Raw genomic sequence first — 16,805 nt, 5'->3', positions numbered from 1 at the left:
AAACTGTAGTGAGAAACAGCCTCCCTTTGGTAGGTAATGGAATAAAGAATATGTTATTAAATAGAGTATCTGCAAGTATTATACTGAATATCACTATGAATTAATTTTGAAATAGGGGCTGTGCTTTGAACTGAGAAAAAACATTGACCAAAATCCAAACAACCACAGTACCAGTGTCCTCAGTGTCACACTCCCACCCTGTGGTTACCAGAGGGAACTGGCGGCTGAAAGCTCTACTTATTAAGCTGTACATTAGGACGTTTAAATACTTGCATAATCCTAACAGTAAGAAGTAGAATTCATTGGAAATTGTTTTTTAAATTATGTATAAGACAAGAAACACTTTCTAATGTCCTTCAATAATTACAAATATAAATTAAACATAACCAGTTATGGTTACTGATATCATTATTTAATTCAGTTATTTCTAGGTCAATGTACATTGTAAATGAATGGTAAGAATATAAACAGCAATTATTTAAGCATTGCAGGCTAAATCCATCCTAAAATACTGTTTTCATTACTATATTACAGTATACTACAACCACAAAATATTTTATTAGAAGACAGGAAGGTGTCATTAAAATCATATATCGGGACTATTGCAACAGTACGGAAGCTTTATGCTTAGCTACAGCAAAGTTAAACTCACTAACATATTACTGTATAACTCAATTTCAATCTCTCTCAAGTCTCTCCAACGATAAACAACAGGGACAACAAGACTGAAGTGATAATGTAATCTATATACAAATTGTGGAGCTGCTTTATAAACTGTGAATATTATCACCTACAGTATATTTTCTGAACAACAGCTGTAAGGCAACTTTCAGATGAAACTCATTTGGATGGAATATATCAAACGTCTACAGGGTCCACAGAGTCGGTTACTGATTCAATGTCAGGGTCAACTCTGACATCATAAATTCACATCTTGATGCTCTGATTTCCATCTTCAGAAGACAACTGATATTACCATCCAAAATCTTCACAACAGAGGGATATCATTTCTGCTTTAGGGTAGATGAATTAAAGCAGCTTCAAGATTTTTTTCTAATTAATATGCAAATGTCTGCAACAAGGTGCTCCAAACTGTAATCAGGAACCTGTGGCGTATTATCCCACATACCATGTACCAAGGTGGTGGTATATGAAAAAGTTAAAAGAAAGGGAGAACTTTTTTACCTTTCTGTTGGAGGGCCTAGTGCTTCCTGTGGGGTTCTGGTGGTTGCTTAAGTCGACATAGGTGGACATGCGGCTGCCTGGGTTGTTATGGCCCTGGAGACAGAAACACACAAGTTCCATCACATTGAACGTGATGGATGCATTCATTAGAGTGGGCATCAAGTGGCCTATTACAATACCTAATGTACTGTAGGGATGAATAGCAAATGACTGTTTTGTGTGTGCAAGCATGCTGAGATATTTACATACTGCACTGTGTGTCTGTGTGTGTGTGTGTGTGTGTAGTTTGCCAAATACATAAAACCATACATTCGCCTGGTGAAATATAGACTTTCAGTGCAAATTAGCGCAAATTTAGGTTTATATCATACATTTTTTACATCAATGCTAATTACCCTCTAAGAGTAAATTAATATTATGTAGAAGTCTATTTCGGCAGATAGAAAAGCTTCCAAAACTGAGCTTAATTTATGGGACACTAAAACCTTTTCTTAGAGTTCACTGCAAATTAAGGTTTTGTAATGTTGGGTGACTGCTTTTACAGAGAGATTTCGGGAGATTTGGTTTGGGGAAACCCTTTGTACCTTGGCCGAGAGGATGTTTTTGACCTCAGCATCTTCAGCAGAGGTGTGTGGAGCGGGGATGTCAGGATTGCTGCTACTGCGGATTCTGGACTGGAGAAGCATACTGCCAACTGCGGCTGCTGTAGCCCGACCCATGGTGCTGTAACGGCTCTCTGCCGAAGGTATCATACTCCCTGCACCTGAACACAGGCCCAAGGACACGCAAAAAAGATCAATTCTTAATTCTTAAAATAATCACAGCAAATATAATCAGGAAAGGAAAAATGAAAAACAGAAGGAAATGTAAGCAAATTCATACTTCATACAAATCCTTATGTCAGTACCTGCATTCTGCATGTCTTGAGGGGGATCAGGCAGACGAAACACCCAGTAAAGGTAGGTCGCCAAGAGGCTGTTCCTACCCTGCTGGTCCCTGATCAGCTCCTGACTGTTATGAAGACTGTTGACAATAGACACCACTGATTCGAATGCTATCTGGGCTAGATTGGCTGTAGGACACAGACATAAACATGCACACAAAAATGTTAGAGCTATGTTATCAATAACGGAATGGGACAGAACATTATCCAAAATATCATCATGACAAATAAAACGCTATCATTCCTTGGCCTTAAAAACTTAATTACATTAAGCTGGTATTACAAATAAGCAGTTAGTGCTAAATCAATGAGTTGATTAATCTAGTAGCTGATCAACAGAAAATGTACATGCAAAACAATTTTGATACTCGATTAATTATTCATTTATTACGCAAAAATGCCAAACATTCACTGGTTCTTGCTTCTCAAATGTGATGATTTGCTGGATTTTTTTGCTGTTTTATATCACTTCAAGTGTAGTATTTTTGAGTTTTGTACTGTTGTAGTTTTGTACTGTTGTTAGACAAAACTAAAAATCTGAAGTGGCTACCTTTAGCTCTGGGAATTTCTCACATTTTATACTGTAGACTATATGATAAATCGAAAAAATTATTGACAGATAATTTTAACAATGCTCATAACAATTATAATTTCGTGCCGTGCCTAAAATATTAAATTGTTGATTTTAAAGTATAGTACTTGGTCAGAAGTATCATGATTTTGTCAATATTGCTCAGCTTTAGAAAATGAGCACCATCTCAATTTTCTTTAAATTGAGAAGACTTTTAACTACAGTTAATTGTTCATCTTCTTACCCTCAAACATTCACATTTTCAGTCTGTAAATTTGTATCAAAGCGATTTGTAACTAGGGCTTCAACTAACTACTTTTTTCATTATCGATTCATCTCTTGATTTTTTTTTTATATTCTTAAAATTTTAATTATTTAGCCAATAAAACGTCAAAAAAATACTGAAACATTTCCGTCACTAGTTCCCAGAGCCCAAGGTGTCATCTTCAAATTCAAGTTGCCATTTCTCTGCAGCAACAGTGACTTTACTCTGTTATTTGAGTCAAGCTAACTCCTCACCGGTCTGGCCAGCGATGACCATGGGCTGCATGATGAGGGTGAAGAGTTTATCCAGCACCAGATGGAGGAAGAGGACCAGAGGCTCTAAACTGGACGAGGACAGGGAGATGATGCTGAGCTTCAGCTCATGCTCCAGCTTGTTCTCTGGAATCTTCTCCTCCCTGACCCGCAGTGGGAATGTAGCTCCACCCTCCAGGGCATGACAGAGGGTGAAGAAACGCTCCAGGTGGCTGTCCTGGTACAGAAAAGGGATGATTTGTTACTGTTGGGTACTTGGGGAAGCAGAGAGATAAAAAGCGGCACAGGAACAACGAAAGAGACAGAGAAACAAATGTAACAAGACAGGTTGCATTTAATGCTCGAGGGCGGATGTCTTACTACAAAAAAAGAGGGTAAGCAAAAAAGACAATCATTGTGTTGTTGTGTTTGTGAGTGCAACCACTACTCACCTGTGTGTGTACAGATGACACGGCCTGGGTCTCAAGGTTGAAAAGTCCTTTGTGACTCTCCATCCACTTGACCGGTGGGGCCTGAGGAGGAAGTTTCTACACAACAAAGACACAGGAAAAATAACTGTGTGTCGTCCATGTCTTTGTTCAGTCCTTAATATGTCTTTAGCCTTCTAAGAATGCTTTTTTTGCTCCTTTATATACAGTTTCATCATATGGACATGCATGACTTTTTACAATGTATACATAATAGATGTGTATACCTCAGGCGTGTGCAGTGAATAGTTGACAGGTAGTCGCTCCAAGGCAATGGGCAGACAGAACTGACCAGTCTGCAGTCGGTCATTATTCAACATGGGCAGCCACTAGATGAAAAGTGAACAGTAAGTAGGTAAGCTATGTGCACTTTAACATCAGAAAATGTTTTAGCAAGAGTCTCCAGCCATGTTAGTGGCTCTGTGAGGATGTAATTAGTGAATGCTAATGTCAGCATGCAAGCACATTTTCTTCTGCGTGTACATTTAGAAATATATGGGTGGGTAGTAAAGAATGAAATCTCACAGTGTATCCAATGAGCGTCTCACAGCTGCCGCTCTGGTTCTGTTTCTGCTGGCAGCTGATGTGGAAGAAAGTGAACAGTAAGTGATGTCTCTCCGTCAGACGGGCTGGAAGAGCCAGCTTCACTTCCTCATAGAAGTCTGGGGACCTGAGAGATAGGGAAATAGGGAGTAACAAAGGAAGAAACATAGAGCAAAAGAGGGATGGGTGAGGACGAGGATGGAGGGGAAGAGATGAGAAAAAGGGGGAAAACATAAGAAAGTGAGAGAGAGAGTTGGGGAGAGACAGAGTTACTCAGACTGTTTGAATGACAAAAAGAATCTATTACAAACAGTATAATGTAACTCAATAATGTGTACTTGCTTGTTATGGTAGGTAACAGGGACGTAGACTTCCTGTAAAAATTCAGCACCATTTGATTTCCCAAAAATGACCTAAGAAAGGACAGGGGGAAAAAAACACAATTTAAAAGGTACAATAACGAGATTTTCTTCTGTCCAACAGCACAAACTTCACATAATACATCTGTGTAGACTGTGGTTGACAGGGCTGTCCATCTATACCAGTGACTCTGTAGTTACTGTAACAGGTTCTAAAATTTCTTGGCTTTCAGAACGCACTTACATAATACCTCCTTAAAGGATAAGCTCACAGTTTAATCTGTTTTGGTCTTAAAACAATAGTCAGATGTCTGTAAGAACATTGAAACAGGTTTTTCTTACTGTAATTATTCCTTCTGTTCATACTGACCACTAAGAGATCCCCTTGAAAAAATGTGAACCTATCCTTTAATGAATGTATTTAATCATGTTACAATATTTAAATCCAGTGGAATTATCAGGACAAATTAATTTCACTGTTATAATAGTGCTGAGAGATCACAGATTATAAACACCAGCACTCACAGGCAGAGAGCAGGTTGGGTCCTCTCCACTCATAAACTGGATTTTGATGGTGATGTTTCTTGCTGATGTAAGCCTGTTGACAAAGTTTAGCCTCTGGGGGTAGACATAGAGCAGGTTCCTACAGTGACATGGAGAGAGAGAGAAAGAGTGCCAGGGAGACTTTCTGTTTAATTAATACATGAAAAGATCATGCAAAACCCTTCCGTATCTAAAATGAAGCAGTGCCAATATACATCACTAGATGGCACTGTCTGTACAGCAACATCTTAGTCATGTAGGGATAGGGTGGCAGTAATGTCACAGAAAAGTCCAAACAACCAGTCATTTCCTGTGACCTGTGGTTTTAATACTACACTGTAATCCTAGAATACAGGGAAATACCGCAGATTCCACAGAACAAATTCTCAGAGAATGTCAGTATGAAATTAGCATGCAGGGGAGTTATTAATGTTTAATTTCAAGTGAAACCGTTTTGGAATTGAGTGTTGATTTAAACCTCTGCTCACACAGGCTGCCTCAGTTGTGTTACACTACGACGTAATTTCACAGGTAGCTTGGATGGAAAGACCTGAAAATAGGCACTACACTAAAAAGAGCAAAGCCGCAAAGTGATGTCGGCTCCTGAGAGATGAGTACAGAATGACTGTTCTTGTTACCTCTGGCCTTTCAGAAAACTGAAACTGTCTGTTAGAGCAAACAAACCTGTTTACACCGCAAGCCATGAATCATTTGCTTTTCAAAACCTTGTTTGTATTTCATCCCGTTGTGGTGCAAGTTTTGTATAAGAAGTTCTCTTTTACTCTGACAATCTACTTCAGAGACTCACAAAAAATGTATTAAATATAAAAACAACATTTTCATTAGAAATTTTTTGAAAAATCATATTTCCTTCCTTCCACTGTGTTGAGTGGCTTTGGATATAAAATGCCATGTCCAAAAGTGTAAAAGTTGTTGAAGGAGTGTGTGATCATTCCGTTATATATTAGGCCTTCAAACACACCTGTAGATGTTGTGAGGGACATAAACCTCACTGGATGGGAACTCCAGCACCTCTTTGATTGGCCGAATGTTCTTTTCAGCCACAGGTATCAGAGGGATGAGCTCAGTGGACAAACATGCCAATGGTGTGTCGTGGACTGGAGACATGTCCAGTTTTATGGTACCTGGAAGACACAAGATAAGTGAAATTCACAAATCAGTGACCTGCATATACTGTATACTGCATATATCATATGATATCACGTCATGTCATTTGAATTCTTTGCATAATCAATACACAAACACATAGTGATAAAAATCAAACCAAATTTTAAAGCAATAGTTCCACATTTTGAGGAAATACGCTTGTTCGCTTTCTCGCCGAGAGCAAGTTGAGAAGATCAATACCAATCTCATGTCTGGCCATTAAGTATGAAGCTACAGCCAGAAGCCGGTTAGCTTAGCTTAGCATAAAGACTAGAAACAGGGGGAAACAGCTAGCCTGGCTCTGTCCAAAGCTAACAAAATATGCCTACCAGCACTTCTACAGCACACTAATTAAAATGTTATGTCTTATTTGTTTATTTCATACAAAATATGTGTAAAGCGTAAAAACAACACGTTTTGGTTTTACAGGGGGTTATGTGCTGAGCTATTTCTTGGAAAGGTGCAGTAACCAGGAAGTTACTGCACCCAGCCAATAAATCACATCATCAGACATGAGAGTGGTATAAATCTTCTAAACTCTCTGCAACAAAGCGAACAAAAGCTAATTCTCATAATGTAGAACTTTTCCCTCAATAAAAAAAAAAATCTATAAAATCTCAGAATGAGTGTTTAGATGTGATGAGAGATGACCTGGTATTGTCTTGATTCTCCTCTGTGGAGTGGAGGTTTTCTTGATCTCAGCCAAGAACTTGAACAAGTCCTCATCACTCAAACGATCTCCCTCCTGACACACACACACACACACACACACACACACACACACAGGCACAGTTAGCAGCTGGGTGATTTCATTGAAAAGCCAGGGTGACAAGAAGCTAAATAAAACCACAGAATATAACGTTCGGAAAAAAAGTTGCAGCATTTGCTTCGAAGATAAATAATAGAGATGGTTTTAACAGTGAAGTCAATGCTTGACACTCAAATTTCTAGCAGCATTTATCCAAAGTTATGGCTTTATGGTAGAAACATTACTAAAACCTAATGGAATGGCATGTTTGATCAAAGAATGACACAAGGCTAGGCTGTAACCAGAAGCTTGTCTGTGTGTTATACTGTATCTTGTATCTCAAGGAAGCAACACATTTTTCACAGTTGAGTTTTTCTTTTGTCTGGGTGGCGGTCAGACCTGTTTGAAGATGGTGCTGATAGTGATGGTAGCAGGTTTGAAGGCAGAAATGTTACAAAATTGATCATCAATGGTATTGTAACGTTCAGAATTCCTCCTGGGAAACTGTGCTCTCCGGTCAATGCTGCTGGATTTACCTGGAAAAACAAAGTATAAAGGTCATGGGTCAAATGATAGACACACAGTTATACACAATCTATGGAAATGCTCACAAATGCATGCAAGTCATCACAACATATTACTGTCAAACAAAGATACTCATTAGGACAAACGCAAACCTCCTTTTAAGCTGTCAGAGTCAGTGACATCGCGGTCTATCGCAGCAGTGGAGACGACCTCCATGATATTAACGGTTGCCCAGGCAAAGGGCATGCGATAGCGACCTAGCCTCTGGCAGAACATCTCCGCCTGACCTCGCAGCTTCTCAAGCTTGTCCTTGTTCTGAAAGACCAAAATAAAAATAAAAAAGTAATTTTTAAAAATGAATACTAAAAAAATGCCTTTAACCTTAAAACATAGTATATAATACAAACAGTAAATGTTTAAATGAGGATAATAAAAAGTCTAAATCTTCAGTACCTTATCTGTGGTTCGACTGTTTAGTGACAAATAATTGCTCTGCCACATTACCTTTGCAGAGTCACATTCCTTCAGTGTCATGTAGGGGTCAGAACAGTCACTGATCTCTCCCTGCTGGAGAACCTTTTCAATCTTTCAAACACAGACAGGAAGTGCATGAGCCATCAGAGCATCTCGGCATAATCAAACTAAAAGAATCCATAGTTTGTTAGCAAAGGTACGATATACGGCAGCAAGAGCAAGCGATACAAAGGCTGCACTGAACAGGCATCCCGTTACTTCTGCTACATAGTGTTACTGCTACATTTTTTCATAGGCACTATGGATTTTATTATTACCTTGATGACCAGGTAGATATCTGGGGTAGGGTAGGTGATGGAGAAGATGGCAGATCTGGCCAGGGTGGACTGATCCACATGTGGAGTGTGAGGTTTCAAGAAGTTTTTGAACTGTTCTGAGTTCAGATCACAGTAGAAGTTCTCTGATATCTGGAGGGAGACAGAGATGAAAAGTTTAACTTTTGAGAGACAGAAAAATATCTCTTTACCAAAAGCACATACATAGTTACTTTTGTTGATATAAGCTTTTACGGATATCTAATTCAGGGCATAATAAAATGCAAAACATCACTCTTAGGTATAATGTTCCATAAAGCTGGTTTCATGTAAACCAGTGTCCTGTAAAAGACAGATCCTGGAATATCATCCGTTCAGTCCACCCCTATTGTTTCACTACTCGCCTTTCCTACCTCAGGCTAGGAACACAGCCATATGTCCTAATCTGGCCTGGCCTGATGTGTGTCATGTGATCCTATTCACTGGAAAGCCATTAACCACTCTCCTTCATTCTGCTCATCCCATAGGACCTCCATTACACTGACCACACCAAAGCAAACTTCTAGGCAGCCAAACCTGGCTGATTTGTTAACTGGAATCTTCAAGACTGTAACTGTGATCAGATTACACACTCGGAAAAGTACTCTAACTTAATCTCTTTTGGTTTGTTTTAAATCTGATTTTGTTAATAGCAGTCTAACAAGCCAGAAAGCAAAACTCCTGCATAGATTATGTGACAGAAATGACCCTGTTCACTTTAACACAAGGCACATTTAACCCAAGAGTAAAAGTACTCAAAAGACTGCAGTAGAGGAGTCCACCTCTCACTGACAAATGATTTCTTGGAATCACAGAAATCACTTCTTAATAATCAAAGCCAGCTGACTTAAATAGCATATTATGCTTCATATTCTCATCAAACATAAATGTCAAACAAAGTCCAAGCGTTCATTGAGTTCAACATTCATAGTTAATTATTATAACACTCACTTTTGAAAGGCAACCTTCAAACCACTAAATTTGGATTCAATGGGACAAGAGGAATGCAGTAGCCCTTTTAACATGTTTGTCAGACCACAGAGACTTTGTGATTGACTGACTGACACACATTGTCTAAGAGCAAATGCTTAACATTTTCTAATGGGGCACACTTGCGACCACCCCAGTGTTGCCAACCTAGCAACTGTGTAGCAAAATCTGGCATATTTTAAAACCCCTTTGACAACTTTATTCGAAAAAAGAGTCACGTGACGAATCTTGTGAATTTTTTGGGCAGACATTAGCTAACATCCCACAAACATTCTCCAATACAGTTCCATGAATCTGCAGTTATGCTGCTTACTGAGGCCACTGCTTCGGAGAGCAAGAAATGTCTTGTCAACCAAACAACAAGCAGACTGAAACACGTAGCTAACTGATTGCAGAGTATCCACTGCATATATGAAAACAACAGGGTGTACTTGTTCTGATCACTCATTGTGTCCTCCCAACAGGGCTGCAGTCACAGTCCAGCAAAACTAAGCTTGTCTAGTCTTGTAGAATAACAACAAGAAGACTATTAAATGTCTGTAGTAAACTTGGAGAGAAACATATCTTAACTCTTTTTACTGTGAGGACAGATCTGTCTGTTTGCACATCTACTCTAAAACGTTTGGCTGTTTATATTCATGAATCCGATATCATAAGTAGGCCACTTGTTGGGTTAAACCCTGTGTCTGCACCTTGGCTGATGGACGAGAGAGGCATGATTAATAACTAGAGTATTATATGGAATTATACAAACATCTGCTGCAGATTTCACAGATGTGAAACAGCAAAATTGATGTGAACAAAACAACAAACACAGCAACAAAATTCCCATGAGGGACAACAGTAAGCAATGCAGGAAAAGAGAGAGAAAGTGAGGCAAAGAGGCAGCAGGAATGTGGAAGAAAGTAAAATATAACACTCTTGAGGAGACAGAAAAAAACAAGTGTACTGAAGAGAGTTGGAGAAAGACAGAAAGTAAAAAACAAAAAGCATGAAGGGTTCAGAGCTAAATGGGTCAGTAGAAAATGCTTCACAGTTCCACTACAATTAAATCTAACTGACAAAACAAGATGGACAGTTTCTCCTTCCCTCAGACAGAGACACATTTCATAGCTCTTTAACAGTCTGGATCTGTTTCTGCTCAATGTAATAGGCACGAAGTTGTATTAACCTCCACAAGGACACACTTTGGTTCAACACATAATAAAATCATCTTAAGCAAAATACACTGTTAAAATGTGACACTTCAGCTCTGCTCTTATGGATTGACATGAGTAGGAAGCAGAACTCAAAATATCAGTACACTCTTTGACATATTTCATACAGTGCACGATTTATACTGTTTGTGTTGTCCGAAGACCATCTTATAGACAGACCATTTTCAAAATTACAGGGCATTAAATTGCCCTATTTTACCCAGCAGACCATCTTAGAGCCTCCAGCTAGAAAGCAACTGGGCAGTGCTGAGAAGAGGGCAAGGCCGATGGCTAAAACCCTGTCTCGTCCGAGAGATCCATGAGCACTTAAGTATAAACTAAATCCTCCCAGCCCCTTCACCCAAAAAAACAACAACAACAACTATCCAGCTGTGTAAATCCACAGAAAACATGCAAACAGCCATGGCTCAAAATGGTCGACTAGGAAAATGCGACGCAGTATTAGTAGTTATAGAACTAAAACATGACGACCCCCAGGGGCATAAATATCTGAGGATGATGAGACATAAAACCTTGTAGATTACACTGATCCCTCACAATCATGCTAACTGCCAAAAGAAACTACGAGACCTCCCTGCATCAACAGAAGGCACATGACATACAACAGTTACCATGACACAAGGGTGGAAAAAATGACAGAAACACTTTACAATAAATTAGATGTGCAGTACATGTCATTTTGATGCAATTTTTGAAGCTTATAGAATACCTATCATCTTAGATTTTTGGTGAGAGGTTTTGACAAAATTCATTTCATTCATTTTTAAAACTGTAGTTTGTGATGTCATCAACGTCACTTCCTGTTAAATGACTCAGTCAGTGTTACTGAGGGTTTACTTGTGACCAGTGTTCCTCTCTGTTGATGAAGTTTTTCTCTATTCGACATATGTCCTCATGATCTTTGAGATGTTTCCTCTTGCTACATTACCACAAATAAACCCTCACCCACAGTGACTGACTTAAAATGGTATTTTCTGTAAATGGACTGCAATTATATAACTCTTTTATCCAAAGCGCTTTACAATTTGCCTCTCATACACCCATTCAAACACACATACACCAATGGCAGAAAACTATCATGCAAGGCACTGGCCTAACCAACAGGAACAATTGGGGTTCAATGTCTTGAACTACAACACTATGAATTGCGGCCTCAAAAAGGACATACTTTATGTAGTCTTTGAGCCTCCCTTGTGAAAATGGCAACTCTCCCCTATTAAATCAGACATATATTTTTTATTGATATTTATAGACCAATTAGGAAAGCGGAAGAATTTTCACATACCAAACTGAATGTGTGAGTTACAGATTTAAATACAGCAGCATTTTCTGTTTCTCAGCTGATTATTGTGACCCATTTACAAACATTACTGATGTAAACAAACAACATCTTAAACATTGTGTATCTGGTCTTTGTCACTGTATTAGAAGACCTGCCAGTCAAATTTGATAGTGATAGCAAATACCAATATTGTGTTTTTATTTTAGGTAGTTTTGATACCACTTGGCTACACTTGGACCACAGATTGTGCCTTTAATAAGAGTCATCTGTGTTGCTACCTTTGTAGTTGACAAACACTGCAAAAACGATGTAATGTAGCGAGGCGAAGAGTCTCAAAAATATAAAACAAACAGGACCTGTGCTCACAAGCAGACCCAACACCAACTGAAAGACACCCTGAGAGTCTCCACAACAAACACACATAATGAGCTTCACCAAACTGGTATTTACTGCAGGGCTATTATATTGCAAGTTGTTTGTTATATTGTCCTACCCTTGTACTGTATGTGGCAAGGTGAACATGTCACACGTGTTTCAAGGACATAAGTTATAACATGCTTTTAGACAACATTAGACACACAATTAAGACAACATTAGAAATTGTAAGGACTACTGAGAAGCAAAATTTCCTTACCTTTTTCTTCTCTTTCAGGTCATACAAGGCCATAGTGGCAAATATGGGCTCAATTTCAATCTCAAACCTATGAAGCCAAGAAGGAAAAGGAAATTAGTAATTCAAAAAGAGCAAGAGAGACAAATACTTGACATACTCAACATTAGTACTCTGGTTTTTCCTTTTACTGTACTTAGATTCTGTTCTATTTTTTCATATTCTATTCCTGTAGATTACTGTTGTATTGGGAAACAACAAAATGTACTACAGTAAGTGATGACATGTTTGAACTGAGGGTTAAAGGATAAGGGGAATGATGTTGCCAAACCACTGCAAGCAGAGAAATGAGTTCAACTAAAGCATTTGGCAGTTTTATAGGTTGCAAGAAGGACAAGTGAGATCACGAGTGAAAGGGAGAGAAACTTTGTGTGCGTGTGCGTGTGTGTGTGTGTGTGTGTGTGTGTGTATGAATGATAGAAAGAAATAGAAAGAGACAGAGACAGAGACAAAACCCCACAGAGAGAGGGAGGGACAGTGATTTTCTGGAGAAGAACAGCAACCAATGCACAGCACTCCTCCACTCTCCCACACTGCGCTATCCATCACATCTACTGCAAAGCCTTTTTGAAACCACTGCTCAGACTTTTAAGTTGTGATCAGATGTGACATACAAGAATGTACTGTATGTTAAATGCTAAGCAAAAGGTCCCTTTCATAAACGTTTCCCTTTGACACAACTAACTGTTGGTTCCTTGTCCAACTTCTACGAGACACAGAAGGCAGCTGTTAAAATCCCCCCTCCTACACTATCATGAAAATGTATGACATACTTGATGGCCTGGCATCGGATCAGGATGCGGTCTCCAGTGTGTTCCTTGGGGCAGTCAGGGATGGGCCGGATCTCCACCGCATCTTCCTGGAGCACAATAGCAGAGAAAGCTTTCAAACCATGCAAAAAGAAATGGAGGAGTTGTTACATTTGGAGGAGATTTAGGGTCTTAAACAAGATTCACAGGTGTTGGGAGGAACTGAAATTAAAATATACTTCAAGTGTTCACAAGGTATAGAAATAAATCAATTTACAGGCAAGAAAGCTGTAACTTGGTGATGCTTTTTATATCGCTATCCTCTTAATAGTGGTTACATTTAGCGTTGTGTCAGCAAGTTCCCAAAAAATGAATGTTTTTCTAAGGCTTCAAATACTAATTGTGAACATGTGTATATTTTTCCCCTGTACTATAAAGTCCACTTTTATAGTGAACACAGGGAGAGAAGAGGTGCAACTACTTGTTATTTTCATTATATGTTAATCTGCTGATTATTTTCTTGTTAATCGTTTGGTCTATAAAATGTCAGAAAATAGTGAAAAATGGCCATTTCAATTTCCCAGTGCCCAAGGTGATGTCTTCATATTGCTTGTTTTGTCTGACTAGAAAGATATTTAGTGTACGATCATATAAAACAAAGAAAAAGGCAAATCCTTAACTGAACCTTAGGAATGTTTGGAATTTTTGCTTTAAAAAGGTGCTTTCAAAAAGATTAATTGATTATTGAAATTGTTTCGCATTAATTTTCTATTTAAAAATTAAGTATTATTTTAATAGATGGTTATAATGTTGTTATATGTCTTGTATTTATGGTCATTAATATTTCTCACATCTCATGAATATTGATTGACTGTATATAAAGAAACCAGAGACAGATCCCACCCTGATGAAGGCAAGATAGCCAACAACATTTGGGGGATAAAGCGTGGTATATTGGAGAGGAGTTGTACGACTTTTGATGAACTGATTTTGTATTGAAGCTCACATTAGTCTGCATCTTGGTCTGTATGGCTTCTTAAAAATTTGAAAATTGGACACAGAGAGAGTGACAGAGACTAACCCAAACCCACATGGTTCCCATATACATGCATGTACTGGTATATTTCGGCATGTGCGTACCAGCTCTCTCTATATCTCACCTCGTCGGCTGGTGGGTACAGAGCAAACAGCTCGGGGTGTCTGTTCCCCTGCCGAGCCTCCTGGTTGATGCGGTCCAGCTCCTCGTGGCTGCTGTAGGCCAGCAGCCCCTCCACTCTCTGGTCCGGGGTCAAAAACCGCAAGTTAAAGTCGGAGGAGGTCAGTGTGCGGCCAGAGTCATCAGTCAGCCCCACTAGAGTTGGAGACTTGACCTGGGGCAAGGACAGAAAGAGAGTTGTAAGGGTGGTGACGTGGGTTAGGGGTGGGGAAGGACAGAAAAAATATGGTGAGGGGAATGAAATGTGTGAGCAGGAAAGATGGAGCAATAAGATAAAAACAAAGGATTAGGAAAAATAAGGGGGTTAAGGCAGAATATCCAGAGGGATGTTATTAAGAGAGACATCAAAGAAAATGGGTGCAGGGTAAGGAATACTATATTAATGGATATTTGGTCAAAGCCAGTTCGTTCTCCATTTAAATAACATAATTTAAATGGGGTTTGAGTAAATGGAAAAATAGACGTCCATACTTGCCAACCCTATTGAACTTCCCAAGAAATTCATGATTTTCCTCCCCAGTGTTTCCCCATGGCTTCAAGTCTCCCAGTCTTCTCCCATTGTTTGATCAAATTGCAGAATCTGCCTCAACTATAACGTATTTTTAACAACAAATATGAACTCTAGACTTCCACAGCATTTTATGAACAGTCAACAACATACACAATGTTGAAAATGCAGCCTCCATGGTTATGTTGTCAGCAGACACAACAAATAGCTAACGGGCATTTAGACAGTCTAGACAGCTTCTGTTTTGGCCTAGAGACAATGACCGTCTCTGTTTTCTTCTGATCAAGGCTTAGCCAATGTAGAGAACACACAGGCTCATGTTTATGTTCACTGTATGCTACAGAAAGTGAAGTGATATGAGTCTTTATATAACAATGTTCAGCAGGTGCTTCCTTCTTTGTTATAAACATGCAGTTTTCTTGCTGTATGTTCATAGCAATGTACAAAAAATTGTCACCACAATACGGGAAATAAGGCCATTGAATTTTGAAATACAATAGGGTAGTATGAGTTACTTGTCAGTAGTGATATCAGTGCATTGTACATTAGCTGATCAAGTTCTGTAATGAGAGATCTCCCAGCAGGCTGATGGCTTGCCAGACAAAAATGATAGCAGCAAAGCCGAGCTGACTTGTTGACCCAGAACCACAATAGCCCTGGAAAACAAGCTTGCTAGATGATGCACATTTCTGACATCCAGTGCCCTGCCAGCAATAGCACTGGTCTGTTGGACAAAAATGAACAGCAGGCCGAGGCATGAGCTTAAAGCCTTTACATTAACTCACTTAATATAACAGTGTGATATGCAAATGTACTCAAATGTGTCCTCTCAGACGCACTGGAGTAAGGTCTGAGTCAGGCGTCAGAAATGCACAAAAGATATCTTATATTGCACTCAGTTAAAAAATATGTATGTTGCCCTGTAGCTTCTGTTAGCTCCTCCTTGTTTTCTGCCGTTTTTGGTTGGAATATACAGGATTCTTACATTCAGCAAATGTCTATGTATATTGATACCACCAACCTCTACCACCTTGTACAAATAAATCCAAACTCTGGTATTAACATAAACACATCTTGGCTTTAAAATTCTCCCTTCTTTGGGACTCTGGGGAAATAGAAGCAAAGGCAATAAATTCTTTTTTTGAGCACCTTTAAAACTTTCTTGTGCCAAGTAAAAAAACACATTATCTCAAGTCTTATTTAACATACCAGGACCTATAATTCCTGATAAATGACTTATTACTTACTTATTAAACTTAATTAAAATCAACTGATCTGAGCATCCTCTGCCCATCAGTAAGAGGTCTCTCAGGCTGGCACTGGCACCATATGGAATTACTCAGACTCAGCTCGAGGGCAGGGCATAACCTCGCTGCTCCCATGCTACATCCTGCTTTGAACAATCCCTGCTGCCACCCCTCTCTCCTTGTCTATTTCATTCCCATCATCCATCAATCTCACATCCCAGCTCTCCAACCACAGGCAAGGACTGACCGAGCTTCCACCCTGGTGAAGTGTCCCTCTGTTGAGGCTCCAAGGGACCGTCACACCACGATCCCAGGGCTATTGCTAAACCAGATTGGACCATAGAAGAGACCCATTAAGCACTGAAGGACAATAGTGCTGTTCTTCCGTCTGTCACTCTCTTTCTGGCATGTAGATCATGGGAAGCCCGCGGTGATAATAAGGGCTTTTTGGTTTGGTTGATTAACCAGAATTGGCAAGGATGGGTTGATGGGGGGGTGTTACTAGCCAGAG

At 39.3% G+C, this 16,805-nt stretch overlaps 1 protein-coding gene across 3 annotated transcripts in view; it reads right to left on the bottom strand.

The window, feature by feature from the left end:
- Positions 1-16,805, bottom strand: part of dock8 (dedicator of cytokinesis 8) — a 55,932-nt gene that overhangs the window by 22,404 nt on the left and 16,723 nt on the right. For all 3 annotated transcript variants that reach the window (XM_044195459.1, XM_044195458.1, XM_044195460.1), the window contains 18 exons: positions 14,484-14,693; positions 13,348-13,433; positions 12,539-12,605; positions 8,380-8,529; positions 8,093-8,173; positions 7,741-7,903; positions 7,463-7,599; positions 6,967-7,060; positions 6,131-6,293; positions 5,131-5,248; positions 4,589-4,659; positions 4,229-4,373; positions 3,931-4,032; positions 3,668-3,763; positions 3,219-3,453; positions 2,093-2,257; positions 1,770-1,948; positions 1,186-1,278 (listed from right to left, as the gene is read on the bottom strand). In XM_044195459.1, coding sequence (XP_044051394.1) covers positions 1,186-1,278; positions 1,770-1,948; positions 2,093-2,257; positions 3,219-3,453; positions 3,668-3,763; positions 3,931-4,032; positions 4,229-4,373; positions 4,589-4,659; positions 5,131-5,248; positions 6,131-6,293; positions 6,967-7,060; positions 7,463-7,599; positions 7,741-7,903; positions 8,093-8,173; positions 8,380-8,529; positions 12,539-12,605; positions 13,348-13,433; positions 14,484-14,693 — 2,355 coding nt within the window. The remainder of the gene's footprint in view (positions 1-1,185; positions 1,279-1,769; positions 1,949-2,092; positions 2,258-3,218; positions 3,454-3,667; positions 3,764-3,930; positions 4,033-4,228; positions 4,374-4,588; positions 4,660-5,130; positions 5,249-6,130; positions 6,294-6,966; positions 7,061-7,462; positions 7,600-7,740; positions 7,904-8,092; positions 8,174-8,379; positions 8,530-12,538; positions 12,606-13,347; positions 13,434-14,483; positions 14,694-16,805) is intronic.

The sequence above is a fragment of the Siniperca chuatsi genome, linkage group LG5, assembly GCF_020085105.1.
Source record: "Siniperca chuatsi isolate FFG_IHB_CAS linkage group LG5, ASM2008510v1, whole genome shotgun sequence".
NCBI lineage: Eukaryota > Metazoa > Chordata > Actinopteri > Centrarchiformes > Sinipercidae > Siniperca > Siniperca chuatsi.
Note: the sequence above shows the minus strand (reverse complement) of the source record. Positions and strands in the feature narration are given on the sequence as shown.